This window comes from Thamnophis elegans, chromosome 4 (assembly GCF_009769535.1).
Source record: "Thamnophis elegans isolate rThaEle1 chromosome 4, rThaEle1.pri, whole genome shotgun sequence".
Classification (NCBI taxonomy): domain Eukaryota; kingdom Metazoa; phylum Chordata; class Lepidosauria; order Squamata; family Colubridae; genus Thamnophis; species Thamnophis elegans.
The window spans coordinates 94,075,364-94,091,038 of record NC_045544.1 but is presented as its reverse complement, the minus strand read 5'-3'; the positions used below and the strand labels follow the sequence as shown (position 1 = coordinate 94,091,038).

Here is a 15,675-nt window from a genome sequence, read left to right as displayed (position 1 = left end):
GTAACTACCTCTCCGGACTGGCGGTACAGATCACGAACTACGCAGGCACAATACTTTCTTTTAATTATTATTTTTCAGGCTGTCTAAAGTATTGCCCGATGAAAATGTCATTTTTCTCTGGCCCCGCTAACTTCAACATGATCCGTATCCTTACGCTATATGCGATTCCTTTCATAACCTTTGCTAATGTCTTTAGTTTCATTTCGCTTTATTTTCTTTCCCCCCCCCCGAGGTAAGACTTTTCAGGCACTGCTTCGGTCCTTCCTTTGCTACAGAGGTCCCAGAAAGAGCCAGTCGCACGAAAGGTCCTTTTGACGTAGGCGTCGCAACCGGGTGCCTTCTTTCTTGCAAAGCTGGAGAACCGGGAGCGCGCATGTAGCTTGGGGGAGTCATTCCGAGGTCCCGTCATGTATTATAAATTCGGCGGCTTCACGCAGAGGCTGGTTGGGGCCGGGGCTCCTGCTGCCTACTCCCCCCAGGTAACGAGAATCCTGTTGCCAGGGGACCGGCGAGTTGACCTTGACGGTTTTTATTTCCCTACATGTGCCTACGAGGCACATTTCTCTTTAGGCGCCGGAGAACGCGAAAGGGTGGGTGGGGGAGGGGGGATGCCTTACGAAAGGATGCCGAGGGGGAGCTGCAGGGTCACGTGGGTTCCCGTCCATGGGTAACAGTGGAGAGGTGGCAGTTGCTGCTGCTGCGGAACTTTTCCCTATCGATTGGCTGAAAGGAGAAACGGAATTGCCCTTTCGCCGGATGTTCCCGTGGTACGAGGAGCAACTGACGGTCAGGGGCACGTGGCCGTACCCTTGTGCTGTTGTAAAGGGGCGCCTCAAACTTTCACCCATTATGATTTCGTGTGTACAAGTGACATAGAGTCCATGTATATAGTTAGTTAATTCAGGTGTTTTTTAAAAAAAACACTTCCAAAGCAATTCCAAAATGGACAACTGGAGAAAAAAAGTCATTTCTTCTGATTATCCTGTTTTAAACTTTTCTCCCAGGTTTTTGCAAGGCTCTAATATTTGCGGTGGCTCAGTGGCTAAGACGCTGAGCTTGTCGATCAGAAAGGTTGGTAGTTCGGTGGTTCAAATCCCTAGCCCTGCGTAATGGAGTGAGCTTCCGTTACTTGTCCTAGCTTCTGCCAACCTAGCAGTTCGAAAGCATGTAAAAATGCAAGTAGAAAAAAATCTTTGGTGGGAAGGTAACAGCGTTCCGTGCACCTTTGGCATTTAGTCATGCCGACCACATGACCAAGGAGATGTGTTTGGACAGCGCTTGCTCTTCCGCAGAGATGAGCATCACACCCTAGAGTCAGGAACAACTAGCAATATGTGCGAGAAGAACCTTTACCTTTTAATATTCAAATAGTGTATGTTTAATTTAATAGTTACTGATCTTTAATATTGTATGAATTTAGGAAGGAATAATCTTCAAGGCATTGGTTTCTTCCAAATCTTTCCAAATCCAGAAAGGATTTTCTGATGTGCAAGAAAGAAAAAAAAGGATGCATTTTTTTGGTTTTAATTAAAAAGAATTCCATGTCAAGGGGGAAAATGAAAATATGTAGAAGAAAAGAGGCAAATTCAATTCAATCAATATGTTAAAAATTGGAAAGAACATTTGTAAATACAACTAAGATCTATAGTATAGTAGGGTTATCTGAACATACTCTTTTAAAGGAAAAACCTACACACATAGGAGTTGCTTAATATACTAAGTTGAGAAATTGATTTATTTACAGTTCAGGTATCACAAATGGAGATAAACCCTGCTAATAACATATAAATATGATAACTTCCAAGGACAAAGTCTTTAAGACTGCTGACCTTTATAGTAAAGGTCATAGGAAGTGATACAAGCATGTTGTTATATAGTAATTATTTTTGCTTTGGATCAGGATTGCTGGAACAAATTTTATTTAGTTTTTCTGGTTAACTGATTACTACTTTAAATAGAGTTTATGTCTAGATTCCACGTCAATTTATGTATTAGTACATACTTATATTTAGTTTTCTATTCAGTACCGCAGCCTAAAAAAGGGTTTCATATAAACAAATTATGAGCTAGCAAAAGCATGCAAAATCTTTTGCCTGCCATTTAACTTGGCTTTCATGCTGACTGCAGAGAAGGGCAGGGGGAGATTGCTGATGAACTGTTTGTTCCCACTAATTACAAATATTTTTTTTAAAAAAATTATTTATTAAAATATTAGGATTTTGCGTTTACATGTTGACTTTAAAAGAACTAAGACTCATTAAGAAAAACATCTATATTCTATATAAATTCTGGTCTTATGAACTACATAAATTCTAGTTTTGCAAAGATATTATTAGAGACACTTAGATGCAATAATTTCAAAATTCTATAGTACCCAAAAGAGCAAGATGTATTAGTGGCTCTGATTAGCAGTTATATTGTATATCTAGCTGGTTGGTTAACATGGTTTTCAGAGTGGATTTTATCTTACAGATTAGTTGAATTTATAGAAGAATTTATAGCAAGACTTCCAGATAATTAGCATAAATATTTGTTGGTAAGCAGAACTAATCTATAAGAGATCAGGCAATAAGTCATGTATTGAATAGCTGGGATAAATACAGTTAGTTTACATTCGGACGCTTGATAACTCACATTTATGATGGTTACAGTGTCCCAGAGTCATGTAATCCCTGTTGCAATCTTCTGACAAGCAAAGTCAATGGGAAAACCAGATTCACTTAATCCTATTACTAATTTAAGAACTGCAGTGATTTAGCTAATGAATGTGGCGAGAAAAGTTGTAAAATGGGGCAAAACTCACGTAATAAATTTCTAATGTTGGGTTCAATTGCTGTCGTAGGTTGAGGACTACAGAAAAGAATCAGTCCAATTCGCTTCCCTAATGTATTTGTTTAGTGGAGAACTAAACAAATTTGTTCAGATTGCAAAATTCAATAAGAAGACAAAAATGAATCTTTTAACAAACACCTAACAATGGTCCAGGTTATTCGATTAATCTCAATATTTTATAATTTGTAGCAAAATGCTAAAAACATTTGAAATATTTATTGGGCCTTAATTATAAACTACTGGTGAAGTAAGACTCAACATTGGAACAGGTCAGAGATTGTATGATTACACTGATGTAGTATTTGAATACAGTAGTAGAAATGGCAACCATCAAAATTTCAGTGGAAGAACTTTAAATTTACTGCAAATATATTTATAAAATATCAGTATGTTTTATTGATACCTTTGATTGCAAAAATTAACAATTTTCAAAAAATTGCTGTAAATGTAATGTACAAATTGGATCGGTTTTTTTTTTGTATTTGCTGGCTATATGATTCCTACTAGAAGGAAACGAATCTAAAAATTTAAATCAAAAAATTCTGATTTCAATCTATGATATTCTTATAAATATCAAAATATATGTTCCCTCAAATTATTTTGAATTAGCTTCACATGTGATAACTTTTGCAAGATATTATATACTTCTTACTGGAAAGGTTGTCTCATCCTTTCAATGGAAGAATAGCTTATCACGTGTTGGGAGTATACTTTGATATTTAGAATAATTTTGTACCTTAGATCTGATACATATTCTTAGATCTAATACATGAAATGGTACCACACATAAAGTGTAGATTTATCCATATAATTTATATTTAGGGATTATGAGAGATTCTTAGTAATGTGGATTGAATTTATTACAGCTAATTCAGATAATTCCATTTAGTGAATTGTATTGACTCTGATTCTTTATATTGACTTTTAGCTCACATTTAATACTGACTTTTAGTTTTTAAATGTAACATATAGATAGTCCTTATTTGTAAGTACATTTGGGACCAGCAGCTAGGTTTTTAAGCGAAGTGATCAGTAAAAAAAACTATGATTATGTTTATTATCTTAATTCAGCTTTGTTTACAGACTAGCAGTGATCATGAATACAAGAATTGATCATAAAATTACTTATCATCATCATAGTAACCAGGGTGGATTTGATTTAAATCAAGTCAATTTAAATCACTAGTAAAAAGGCTTGATTTATATCAACACAATTTAAATCATAATTTTTAAAGAACAATTGTCATCTCTGTCCCGCAGCAGCTCTTCCTCTGACCCACTATTGACTCACCGACAGTCCCAATATTGTAGAATATACAGCCTTATGCTACATAACTAAGCTCCATTTCATGCTGAATAAATTAAATTATTAATGTATCTTAAATAGAAAACTATCTTTAGATATATTTTATTCCAAATCATTTTACTAAAATAAATTTGATAAAAATAAAAAATAGATTTAAATAAACAAAATCAGATTATTATTATTTTTAAAAGCATCCATTTTTATCCAGCCTGATTGTAACTGTAAATGGTTCCTAAATAAGGATTACTTGTATATAATATATTTGCCTATTTTTATGTGTGCATACCTTCAAGTTAGTTTTGATTCCTAGTGATTATCTTGGCAAATCCCTGCAGCTTTCTTAGCAACATTTTTGGAAGAATGTTCTTCCTAAGGCTCAAAGAGAGTGATTGGCACAAAGTCACTCAGTTAGTTTAATGCTTAAGGTGACTCTAGAATTCAGTCTCTCAGGTTTTAGCTTGGTGTCTTTATCCCATGCACCAAACTGGTTTTCATATAATTATTTGCAATTAATGATACATTAGAAAGCTATAACTTCCATGACATTTTTAAAGTCCTAGTTTATTCATCTGCATTATATTCTTTTACTCTTTTTTCATGTTGTTTGTACGTGTATGTTTGTCACCCAGCTTCTTCCCTAACCATGTGACAGACATGGGACTCTCACAAATGATCGGTACACATTATACTGTCCTTCTAATGATAAAAAGTAAAAATGGAAAAAATAATTTGCATAGTACATCTCTGTAATGCATCCTTTTAGCCATGTAGCTTAAAAACAAATAAATGGTTTTAGTCCTTCATTAGAAAGATAAATGAATCTTGCAAGAGATAAAATATAACTTATTTTTAAAATAATTCAAAATATAAGGTATGATATATAAAGCATTGGCTGATAGCTATGTATGCATGGTCCCTTGTTTTATATTTTAAATATTTTAAAATCTGATTTACACAAACTCATATCAAATGGTAATGGGTGCATACCATTTTATTTTATGTAAGCAAATTAACAAATCAGGTTGTCTTCCATCTAAGTATAGTTTCCTATTCCATATAAACTGGACAACTTCAGGATAAAACAGGACATTGAAGTATAGTCTAAAACTGACTTTATAACCTGGCTTGTTCTGAATATGCTTTGCGTAGCATGGGAATATGTTAACTGTTTATTTCATAGTTCATATTTCTTTTATTTTCACCATGAAGAGAACAGTAAAGAGGACACATGCTCCTCTACTACTCTTGTGTATGTTTTTCAAATTACTTTGTTACTTGAAGGTTTAAAATTAATGATTGAATTGAGATATACATGTCCATGAACAGTATATAAATTCTGTGCAGCAAAGTAAAATAGTCAAAAAGGTAACATCAATAAGCTCTGTAAATAGCTACTGCTTTCAAGCCCAATAAATATCTTGAGCATCTAATCTTATGATGGAGCTATAAAATTCTAAACAGTAATCACCATCTTGAATAATCATAAAAATAATATTAATGAAGATAAATATTTTTAAATGTTCCTTCCTTTAGCAGCTAGTTCTTTAAAAATGGGATTAGCTGTGTCTCAGTTCACAGCAACTTTATAATCATGAGAAAGAGACCAAGATTATATACAACAGTTTGTAAATATTAAGGAAATATCAGGGATCCTAATATAAATCAAGGTTCAGAAAAAAACAACACTTTGAACTGAGTAAGTTTACAGACACAGATCTCTTGTTAATTTTTATCTAGCTGGGATCCTACTGCATGTCTTGATAAATATAATTACACTAAATGCACCATTTGTTTTTTAAAAAGTGTTTTGATTGTCAGACAGTTTGATGGATGAGCTAACAAAAAGCAATTAGTAGGCATTAATTTCAAGTATACACTTATTAACCTTGTTAAAATGCAAATGTAATTCTCAGCACATTGTGTTCACACTTGCTGTCTAGAATAATAAACTAGAGAATCTGTATAAAGGTGATTGTAGTTGTGCTCCATAATGTGTTTACTTCAGTGTAGCCTTATTAAATTCAGTTGTGAATTACAAATTGCCATGGGGGGAGTAAAGCTTTTCAGAATCGTTTATATTCTGAGTCTTCGCTGGCATATTTGAATGCATAAAGATACATTGCATTCTGGAGGGAATGTGTTCAACCTGTAATTAGTGTTTGTTCAGGAATGTTCATAAATGTGATCAAAATTCCTCAGGAATGAAGGTAAGTGGATTGCTGATTTAGAATCAAAGTTGCTATCTCTTTTTTCTCCCATCTGAAGTCAACTTCCATGCTTATTTTAAGACTTCTACCATTCATAGATATCCTGAAATAACTGAGCAAAATGGGTTTATTACCGCATTGAATACTCTGGAAAGGACAGGAAGGGACAAGTGAACAACCCACAATTAAGCATTCCTCAGCTTTTCAGTTTATCCCACTAAGCAATAGTACCATGTCTTGTTATTTCTTTTCCACTATTCAAATTTATTCTTATGCCAGAAATCCTGAAAGTACTGTATGGACTCAAGGAATGAACGGCTGGGTTTTTTTGTGTCAAAACAACTGATGGGTATACAAAATACTGTAATAGTCAGGGATATTTGCAAGACGGACAGATGACTCAAGGTGATGGCCACAGTTATGCATGCAGAAGGGTAGGGTTTCAGTCATATTATTGTAACTACTACTTTGATTTTAATTAGGAAAAAAGTCTCTTCATGTTAACAAAATCTTTGGGCTGCCTAACTAATTGCGTTCTAAATATGTATTTTGTCAATGTTTTTGGAGTATTCCAACTTTTGTATCCTACTCTTGTTCACCAGACTCATGTAGCTCACAAAATATAGGAAAATCCACAATCTAGAGATTTTTCTTCCATGTCAAATCAGATGTGCTTTTGTTTATACTCTTGTTGATTGCTAATTGATATTTTCAATTGCATAAATTGTTTATTTAGGGATTCAAGCCAGTATCTGTGGAGTCTCCAGCTGTGATATTTGATACCCCAATTAAAGTTGCCCCAGACTCACAAAACAAGGTTGGGGGTTTGGTTAAGAACAAAGTATCACAACTGCAGAAATTATTTCAGGTGAGAATTATTTTTTTTTAAAAAATGTGTAAACATTCTATTAATGTACTTGATACATTTCAGCTCTGCCCGTCATATTTAGACGTTAGCATTTCTGTTTTTGCAGTATATTCAAGTCTGTAGGTTTAATGAAAAACACAGAACATGCATAGTTCAAAAAATGGTCATAGATACTCATACTAACTAATCCATGAAAATATATTACATATTTTTAAATGACATAGATTTCTCAGGATTCTGAAATGTAAATAAAATGTATGGCATTCATAATAGATAACTAGAACATTTTATTTGAAGATGAGCTAATTGTTATGTTCCAATTTAATTTTTTCCCAGGTTTTGCATAAATATTAATTTTTCCACTGTATTAACTTATATGTATATCTTTTGTTAATAGAGGCCTGATGATATTCCAGTACATTTGAAACGAAGTGTTTCCGATCGACTTCTTTACCGGACCACTATGGCATTAACAATAGGAGGGGCCATCTACTGTTTGATAGCTCTCTATATGGCCACCAGTCCCAAAAGAGAGAAATGAATAATGTATTTCCAGAAAGATCGTCATCTAATTTTGCTCTGAAAAGGAAGACTTGCACTTAACCTTCTGCTATTATAATGAAGTCATATGATAATATATTGCATATTTTTGGGTTTCATGATGAGTTAAAGACAAACATAGAGTAATGTAAGGAATTTAGAGTAAAATCACTACTATGGTGGAGAAAATTATTATCACCTATGTAGTTTTGCAGATTCCTCTACCCAATTGTCAGTAAAATAAAACTCATGTAGAATGGTTAGCCTGAAGAACTTCCTAATAATAAAGTGTGATAAGTGGATAGTTGATGCGGTGAGAGAGCGAGATAAGAATCTGACACTGAAGATGTTATCATCTGCTGAAATTTTGGATGTAATTTTTGTGGAGTCATATTGATAAAGAACTTTTATTCTAACCTACCATAACTTGCTGTTCAGAATAATTGTACACTTCATTAATTCTGCTGTGTTGCATTTAAGGTTCTGTGTAGCACATTAATTCCACAATTACTATTACTTTGGAAATATTTTTGTTTCAACATTGGAATAAGTACAGAAAAATAAATAATTTATTCCTGCAAATTTGTCTAGCCTTTTCTTAAATGATATAATAATTTCTAAAATGTTGGCTTGCTTTCCATTTTTGTCACTAGATTGCTGATTGATTAATTTTCTGTACTGTATTAAAATTGCACAATTCTACAGTTATACAAAAGTAGGTACAATTTAATTATTATTAACATAAAATAGATTAATGTTTCCCCAAAATTAAAATTGAAAGCATCACTGTATTTAAGTTCTGTTCGCTTTGTTAAACCAGCCTCACTGAGCTAGGTTATAGCATTGGTCTAATTTAGAAAAATACATTTGAAATATTTTTGCAGTGACAGATAATAAAAATATGGCAGTAACTAGCAAAACATAAAATTAATATGAACTACATAGTGATTTAAGGCAAGGGCAAAGCCCCTGTATGTGCAAACACACTTAAGCAGGATTGGACATGGTTAATACTTGAATTCTAAGAACTTTTTGAAAAATAACATTACCAAGATTGACATTCCACATCTTCTACCCATGTACTTAATTTTGCTTCTTTTGTTTGTCTCAAATTTTCTGTTATTTGCACTTATCAAGCAGAATACTTTTGAATATTCTTTATAAGCTATTGCAGTTTCTCCCAAATTTCTGATAACTGAAAATTTGATAAGCATTCAATCTTCATCCATATTTTTAATAAAATAATTGTAGCGCATGGGACCCAGGTCTGGTCCTTCTGGCACTCAATTCAATAATCTCTAAGATGTAGAACCATTGATGAGCACTCTTGAATATGCTTTTGAATGAACTATAATATATTCAGTTGTCATATACCTATACTTAATATGCTAATCAACATATCATGGAGTACTAAGTCAGCTTTACTGAAGATAATATACTGTGTTACATCTTCATCATTCCCAAATCTTTTAAGGAAAATGGGTTTGTGCATTCAAGTCATTTTATGCAATTTCTTGGCAAGATTTTTCAAAAGTGGATTTCCCTTGCTGCCTTCCTAGGGCTGGAGGGGAATGACTGGTCCAAAGTCATCCAGCTGGCACCTTCAAGATTTTAGTATTTAGTATTTATTAGGATTTATAGGCCGCCCTTTTCCCTAAGGGGACTCAGGGCAGCTTACAATCAGGGAGGGGGTGCAATTCAAAAATAAACAATATGTGAACAAAGTAAAATAATAAAAACACAACTTGCATTCAACACTCAACACTCGGGTGGGGCAAATTAGAAGCTTATCCCCAGGCCTGTTGGGATAGCCAGGTCTTGAGGGCTGTGCAGAAGGCCTGGACGGTGGTGAGGGTGCGTATCTCGACGGGGAGGTCGTTCCACAGGGTCGGAGCTGCAACAGAAAAGGCTCTCCTCCGTGTAGTCGCCAGTCGACATTGGCTGGCGGATGTGATTCGGAGGAGGCCCAGTCTGTGCGATCTTATCGGTCGGAGGGAGGTAATCGGCAGAAGGCGGTCTCTCAAGTACTCAGATCCACTACTATGGAGGGCTTTAAAGGTGGTCAACAACACCCTGAAGCGCACCCGGAGATCAACAGGTAGCCAGTGCAGCTCGCGGAGGATGGGTGTTATGTGGGCGAACCGCGGTGCGCCCACTATCACTCGTGCGGCCGCATTCTGAACTAACTGCAGTCGCCGGATGCACTTCAAGGGCAGCCCCATGTAGAACACATTGCAGTATTCCAGCCTAGAGATCACAAGAGCTCGAGTGACTGTTGCGAGAGCCTCCCGATTCAGGTAGGGTCGTAACTGGCGGACCAGGCGAACCTGGGCAAATGCCCCCCTGGTCACAGCCGACAGATGATGGTCAAAGGTCAGCTGTGGATCCAGGAGGACTCCTAAGTTACGAACCCTATCTGAGGGGTATAGAATTTGACCCCCCAGCCTGATAGGTGGAACATTAGCCAAATTGTTGGGAGGGAAACACAACAGCCACTCGGTCTTGTCCGGGTTGAGTACCAGTTTGTTAGCACTCATCCAGTTCTTAACGGCCTCAAGACCCCGGCTCATCACGTCCACCGCTTCATTGAGTTGGCACGGGGCGGACAGATACAATTGCGTATCGTCCGCATATTGATGGTATTTTATCCCGTGCCTCCGAATGATCTCGCCCAGCAGTTTCATGTATATGTTAAATAGTAGGGGGGATAAGACCGAAACCTGCGGCACCCCATATTTTAGGGGCCTCAGGGACGACCTCTGCCCCCCGACCAACACCGACTGCGACCTGTCCGAGAGGTAGGAGGAGAACCACTGCAAAACAGTGCCTCCCACCCCCACCTTCCGCAGTCGTCGCAGAAGGATACCATGGTCGATGGTATCGAAAGCCGCCGAGAGGTCAAGGAGAACCAGGATGGACGCATGGCCTCCATCTCTGGCCCTCCAGAGATCATCGGTCAATGCGACCAAAGCGGTTTCTGTGCTGTAACCGGGTCTGAAGCCGGACTGGAAGGGGTCAAGGTAACTAGCTTCCTCCAAGGCCCGTTGAAGCTGGAAGGCCACCACCTTCTCAACAACCTTCCCAACAAAGGGAAGGTTGGAGACAGGACGGTAGTTATTTAAAATGTCTGGATCCAAGGATGGTTTCTTCAGGAGGGGTCTCACCACCGCCGTTTTAAGTGCGGCGGGGAAGTGCCCCTCCCGAAGGGAGGCGGTTACGACCGCCTGGATCCAGCCACGTGTCACCTCACTGCTGTTGGCAACCAGCCAGGAGGGACACGGGTCCAGAATACAGGTGGAGGCACTCACAGCTCAAATGGCCTTGTCCACATCCCCAGAGGCAACATCCTGAAACTCAACCCAGAGATGGTTTGCCAAGTAATCCTCTTGTGTCCCGGCTGGATCTGCAGCGGTGGAGTCCAAGTCCGACCGAAACCGAGCAACTTTGTCCGCTAAGAATTGGGCATAATCCTCAGCTCTATCCTGTAAGGGTTCCCCCGTATCCCTCCTATTTAGGAGGGAACGGGTTATCCTAAACAGGGCGGCTGGGCGGGACTCAGCGGACGCAACCAAGGTGGCAATGTGAGATCTTTTTGCTGCCCTAAGTGCCCTGATGTACTCCTTGGTGCAAGTTGTTAGGAGTGCTCGGTACGACTCGGACTTATCGGACCTCCACAAGTGCTCTAGGCGTCTCCTCCGGCGCTTCTTCTCCCGGAGCTCCTCGGTGAACCAAGGAGGTCTCCGGGATCCGCTGACCCGGAGGGGCCGTAGTTGCGCAATCCGGTCAAGAGACTCCGATGCCGCCGAGTACCAGGCAGCAGCCAGAGTCTCCGCCGAACTGTGGGCGAGAGTATCAGGAATAACCCCAAGCTCCGTCTGGAACCTCGAGGGGACCATAAGTCGCCTGGGGCGGAACAACCTGGTCGGTTCCTCCTCCCTACGGTGGGGGTTTGGCCTCCGGAAGTCAAGCCTCAGTAGGCAGTGGTCTGACCACGACAGGGGTATGGTCTCATTACCCCTCAGACCAAGATCACACATCCACTGCTCCGAGAGAAATACGAGGTCGAGCATGTGACCCGCTGAGTGGGTTGGGCCCCGAATTACCTGGGTCAAGCCCATGGCTGTCATGGAAGCCATGAACTCCTGCGCCCCATCAGAGTGTTCACCGAGCGATGGCAAATTGAAGTCCCCCAGAACCATAAGCCTGGGGAACTCAATTGCCAGCTCGGCTACTGACTCGAGGAGCGAGGGGAGGACTGCTGCAACGCAGTTGGGAGGCAGGTACGTTAGCAGCAGACCCACTTGACCCTTGAGGTCCAACTTCACCAGCAGAGCCTCACACCCGACAAGCTCCGGAGCAGGGACCCTACGAGGTACTAGAGACTCCCGGATAACAATAGCCACACCGCCACCCCTTCCCTGGGCTGTCGGCTGATGAAGCACCTGAAATCCTTCTGGGCACATCTCTACAAGGGGGACTCCTCCTTCTGTGCCCAGCCAGGTTTCAGTAATACATGCCAGGTCTGCCCTCTCGTCAGAAATTAAGTCCCGGACGAGGGGAGCCTTGTGAACAACAGACCTTTCATTTAGCAACAGCAGCCTGAGACCAGGGTCCTGATTACTCGCGCCATCTGGCCTTGGAGTGGGACTCATAGGGCCGGAAGGAGGGATCTCTGTAATATAGCGAGCCCTCCTTCCCCGGTAATGGCCAGCCCTAAAGTCCCCGCCGTATCTGCCTCTCCCTGTAGTGACCGTAATGCTCCGATTTCTCAAAAGATAATACATGTGATTGAATAGATGTTTAAAACAATTCCTGTATTATCAAAAGTGCAAATGAAATTAGTTTTTAAATATTATGCACATAAGCCTGGAACTATGAGACATCTTGATCACCTTTCCCAAATTTATTATTTTAAATTGGCCTACAATTGATGGATCTGATTTTGTCCCCAAAGAAAAATGCAGATATTTCATAATTAGCCACCAAATGAGCTCCTAGTGAATATCCCACATAATAGGGAAAAACAGAGCTGTTCTGTATGGATACAGTGAATAAATGTCTCCAATCAAATTCAGATATAATCTAGATTCATCTAGCACTTTAGTCAGATAATTTTAGTCTTCCCCAGTAGAAAGGTAGTAATCTACTTGACAATAATGTTCCTTAGGACTTCTCAACGTCTAATTGGACTCAGTTAACTTCTCAATATCTTTCTTTCCTTCTTTCCTTCCTTCCTTCCTTCCTTCCTTCCTTCCTTCCTTCCTTCATTCATTCATTCCTAAAACCAAAGAATGGGGAATCTGTCTTTTCAGTTATAAATACTGCAGTACATGTTAATGGTGCAGTATAAATAAATAATGTGGCTATTCTTCGCAGAATACAGTAAAACTGATACATTTCCCCAAAAGATATGTGGACTAGGCTGCCTTTACGACAGCTGTGCTGTCACAAGGGCTTAATGAATGGACTTGGCTGTAGTCAGAGGTGGTATAGAGATGGTAATCAACTGGTCAAGCCTGGAGTATAGGTGTTTTGTTGCTAGAGCCCTGAATGGGAGCACCTGCCCACCTCAGCTACTGTGGGTGATGTTGTTGACAAAAAAAAATGGAAAGAGAGGAAGGGATAGAGAGATCTGTACCAATTCGAGTGAATGAAGTGGTGGAAAATAAAGCGAGAGAATTAAATGGATGGAATGGTTGTCAATTCCAGATCAGGAAGGGAGAAGAAAGGTCCATGGCTTTCCTGGAAGAAGGGAAGTGAAGACCTAGAGGTATGAGAGACCCACTGAAGATCCAAGTTGGGATGGAGGGACTCGTATTTAAGAAGGAACGAAACATTGTGAGTGGTGAAGCCTTAATCTCTGGGGAAGAACTAAGCATGAAGACCCTGAGACAGTGGATTCAGTGGAGAAGGAGTAGATAAATTTGGCTAAATAAGTACTGGAGAAGATGAAGCCTTGATGAGTACAGTAAAGTTCAAGCTCATTCCTTTATTTGTACTCTTGTTAAGCCCAGGAGTGTGAGAGGAAGTTAGAGTGAAAGGGGGAGGAAAGTAGAGGATTTAGGAGGAAACTTAATACCAGATAAACACAGGGACACTTGAGTGATCCCCAGGGGAGTGACCCCCTGTATGACAGATACAGGATGTTACGTTCATATATTAGCATGTTTTCATGATGCAAGTACCTAATTATGGTATTGATTATGTATCATCATTTTGATGATTATCATGATTTCTTATAGATGTTGCTGGCCTCCCCAATACCAAACCAGTACCTTACTGTTAATAGGCATAGTACAAAAGGATATCTGCTCCCTGCTGAGATTGCATATCAATTCATATAATCCTCAGTAATCCACTATTAGCAAAAGCTGCACAAAGAAAAACAAGGAACACATTTCTCATCATTTCCATGTAGCATTCACAAATTTTGTTTTTCTGAAACTTTCATAAAATCATTAAAATTAGGAATCAACAGTGAATGCCATATGGCCTTGGTTGGTATCAAAAAGCTCAGAATGGCTTGATGTGGTTAGGCTTTGAATGGGAAACCATCAGAAAATCTCAGGTGTCAAGCTTAAGAGGGAACTTTTAAACAAAAACATATCTCAGAAGAAAATGGCAAATTTTATTGCTAATAACATAATATAAATATGTCCATGAAATCAAAAGGAATTCAGCTTAACCTTTGATAGTGCTCCATTTATTAAAACCAGAGTTCATTAGGTATTAATATTCTGTATTTAGTGACTTAATGCACAGACCAGCACAACATAATGCAGAAATGCATTATTAAGCCATTCAGGAAATAGTCTGAATTCTTCAAAACACAAAAACAACAAGATCTAACAGATTTTAGCATTGTTCCATGAGAAGCACTGAAATTGGGCAGTTTGTACACAAATATTAAATTCTGAAATATTTCCTAACATGCAATGTGGCTGAAATAGCATTACTAAATGGGAAAATATATTATTTCATATCCTTCAATATGCTACTTTATTTTACTTGGTTTTTTTTAATAGATTTTTTTAAATCCCACATTTACTATTTTAATAAATAACAAGATGGTAAACATACCCAATACGCCTTCCTCTTCTATTTTCCCCACAACAGTTCTCTGAGGTGTGTTGGGTTAAGAAAGAGTGACTGGCCCAAAGTCACCCATCCAGCTTTCATGCCTAAATTGGAACTAGAACTCACAATTATTAGCCTGGTGTCCTAACCACTAAACTAATGTATGTGTATATGTGCTACATTTGGGGAACCCATCTTTAATGACTCCTGAGAACATCATATAGTAGGTTATATTTCTAAATAAGTGAGGATGTGGTTACAACTTGACATATCTGTATTATCACTTTATCATCTTTCTAAATTACATTCTTAATTCACCTAGCCAGATACAATTGTCACCAGGAGAACGAAAAGCCATATGAAATAATATAAAGCAACCCAATCAAGGAGCCATATATGAATTGATGAACAGAAACTTTTTCTTGGATGTTATATCCTTCCTAATTTGTTTAGTAAATAGATTGGTGATGGTATCAGTAATATGCATGAACTTTAAATTTAGATTAAAAGGAGCCTATTTTTCTGGCAAAATGTAATTCATGTTTCCTTACATACTGTTCTGTACAGTTCCTTAAGCACAAGTCTTCTGGGATTCTCTAAATTTAACTCCCATCTCTTCTCTAGTCACCAGGCAGAGCATCTTCCCAATTAGCAACAATTCCCTTAAAAAAAAAACTTGCTGCAAGCTTCATTATTCTAAATTTATCTCCGACTAGAACAAGCATTTACCCCACTTATAATTAGGCAAAGAAAATCCAAGCTACTCCTTTTGACCAAATTATTTCTCATTAAGTGGCTTTTGTAATGTGAGCATCCCAGTTTTGTTGGCAATCTCAATGACCTTG

General features: G+C 38.5%; 1 protein-coding gene across 1 annotated transcript; it reads left to right on the top strand.

Annotated features, from left to right (window-relative positions):
• The first annotated feature begins 304 nt into the window (after window positions 1-304).
• Window positions 305-8,335, top strand: LOC116507992 (cytochrome c oxidase subunit 7A-related protein, mitochondrial). Its single transcript, XM_032216428.1, has 3 exons — window positions 305-479; window positions 7,082-7,213; window positions 7,611-8,335. The coding sequence occupies exons 1-3, from the start codon at window positions 408-410 to the stop codon at window positions 7,752-7,754; spliced, it is 348 nt and encodes a 115-aa protein (XP_032072319.1). The 5' UTR covers window positions 305-407; the 3' UTR covers window positions 7,755-8,335.
• Window positions 8,336-15,675: the final 7,340 nt, after the last annotated feature.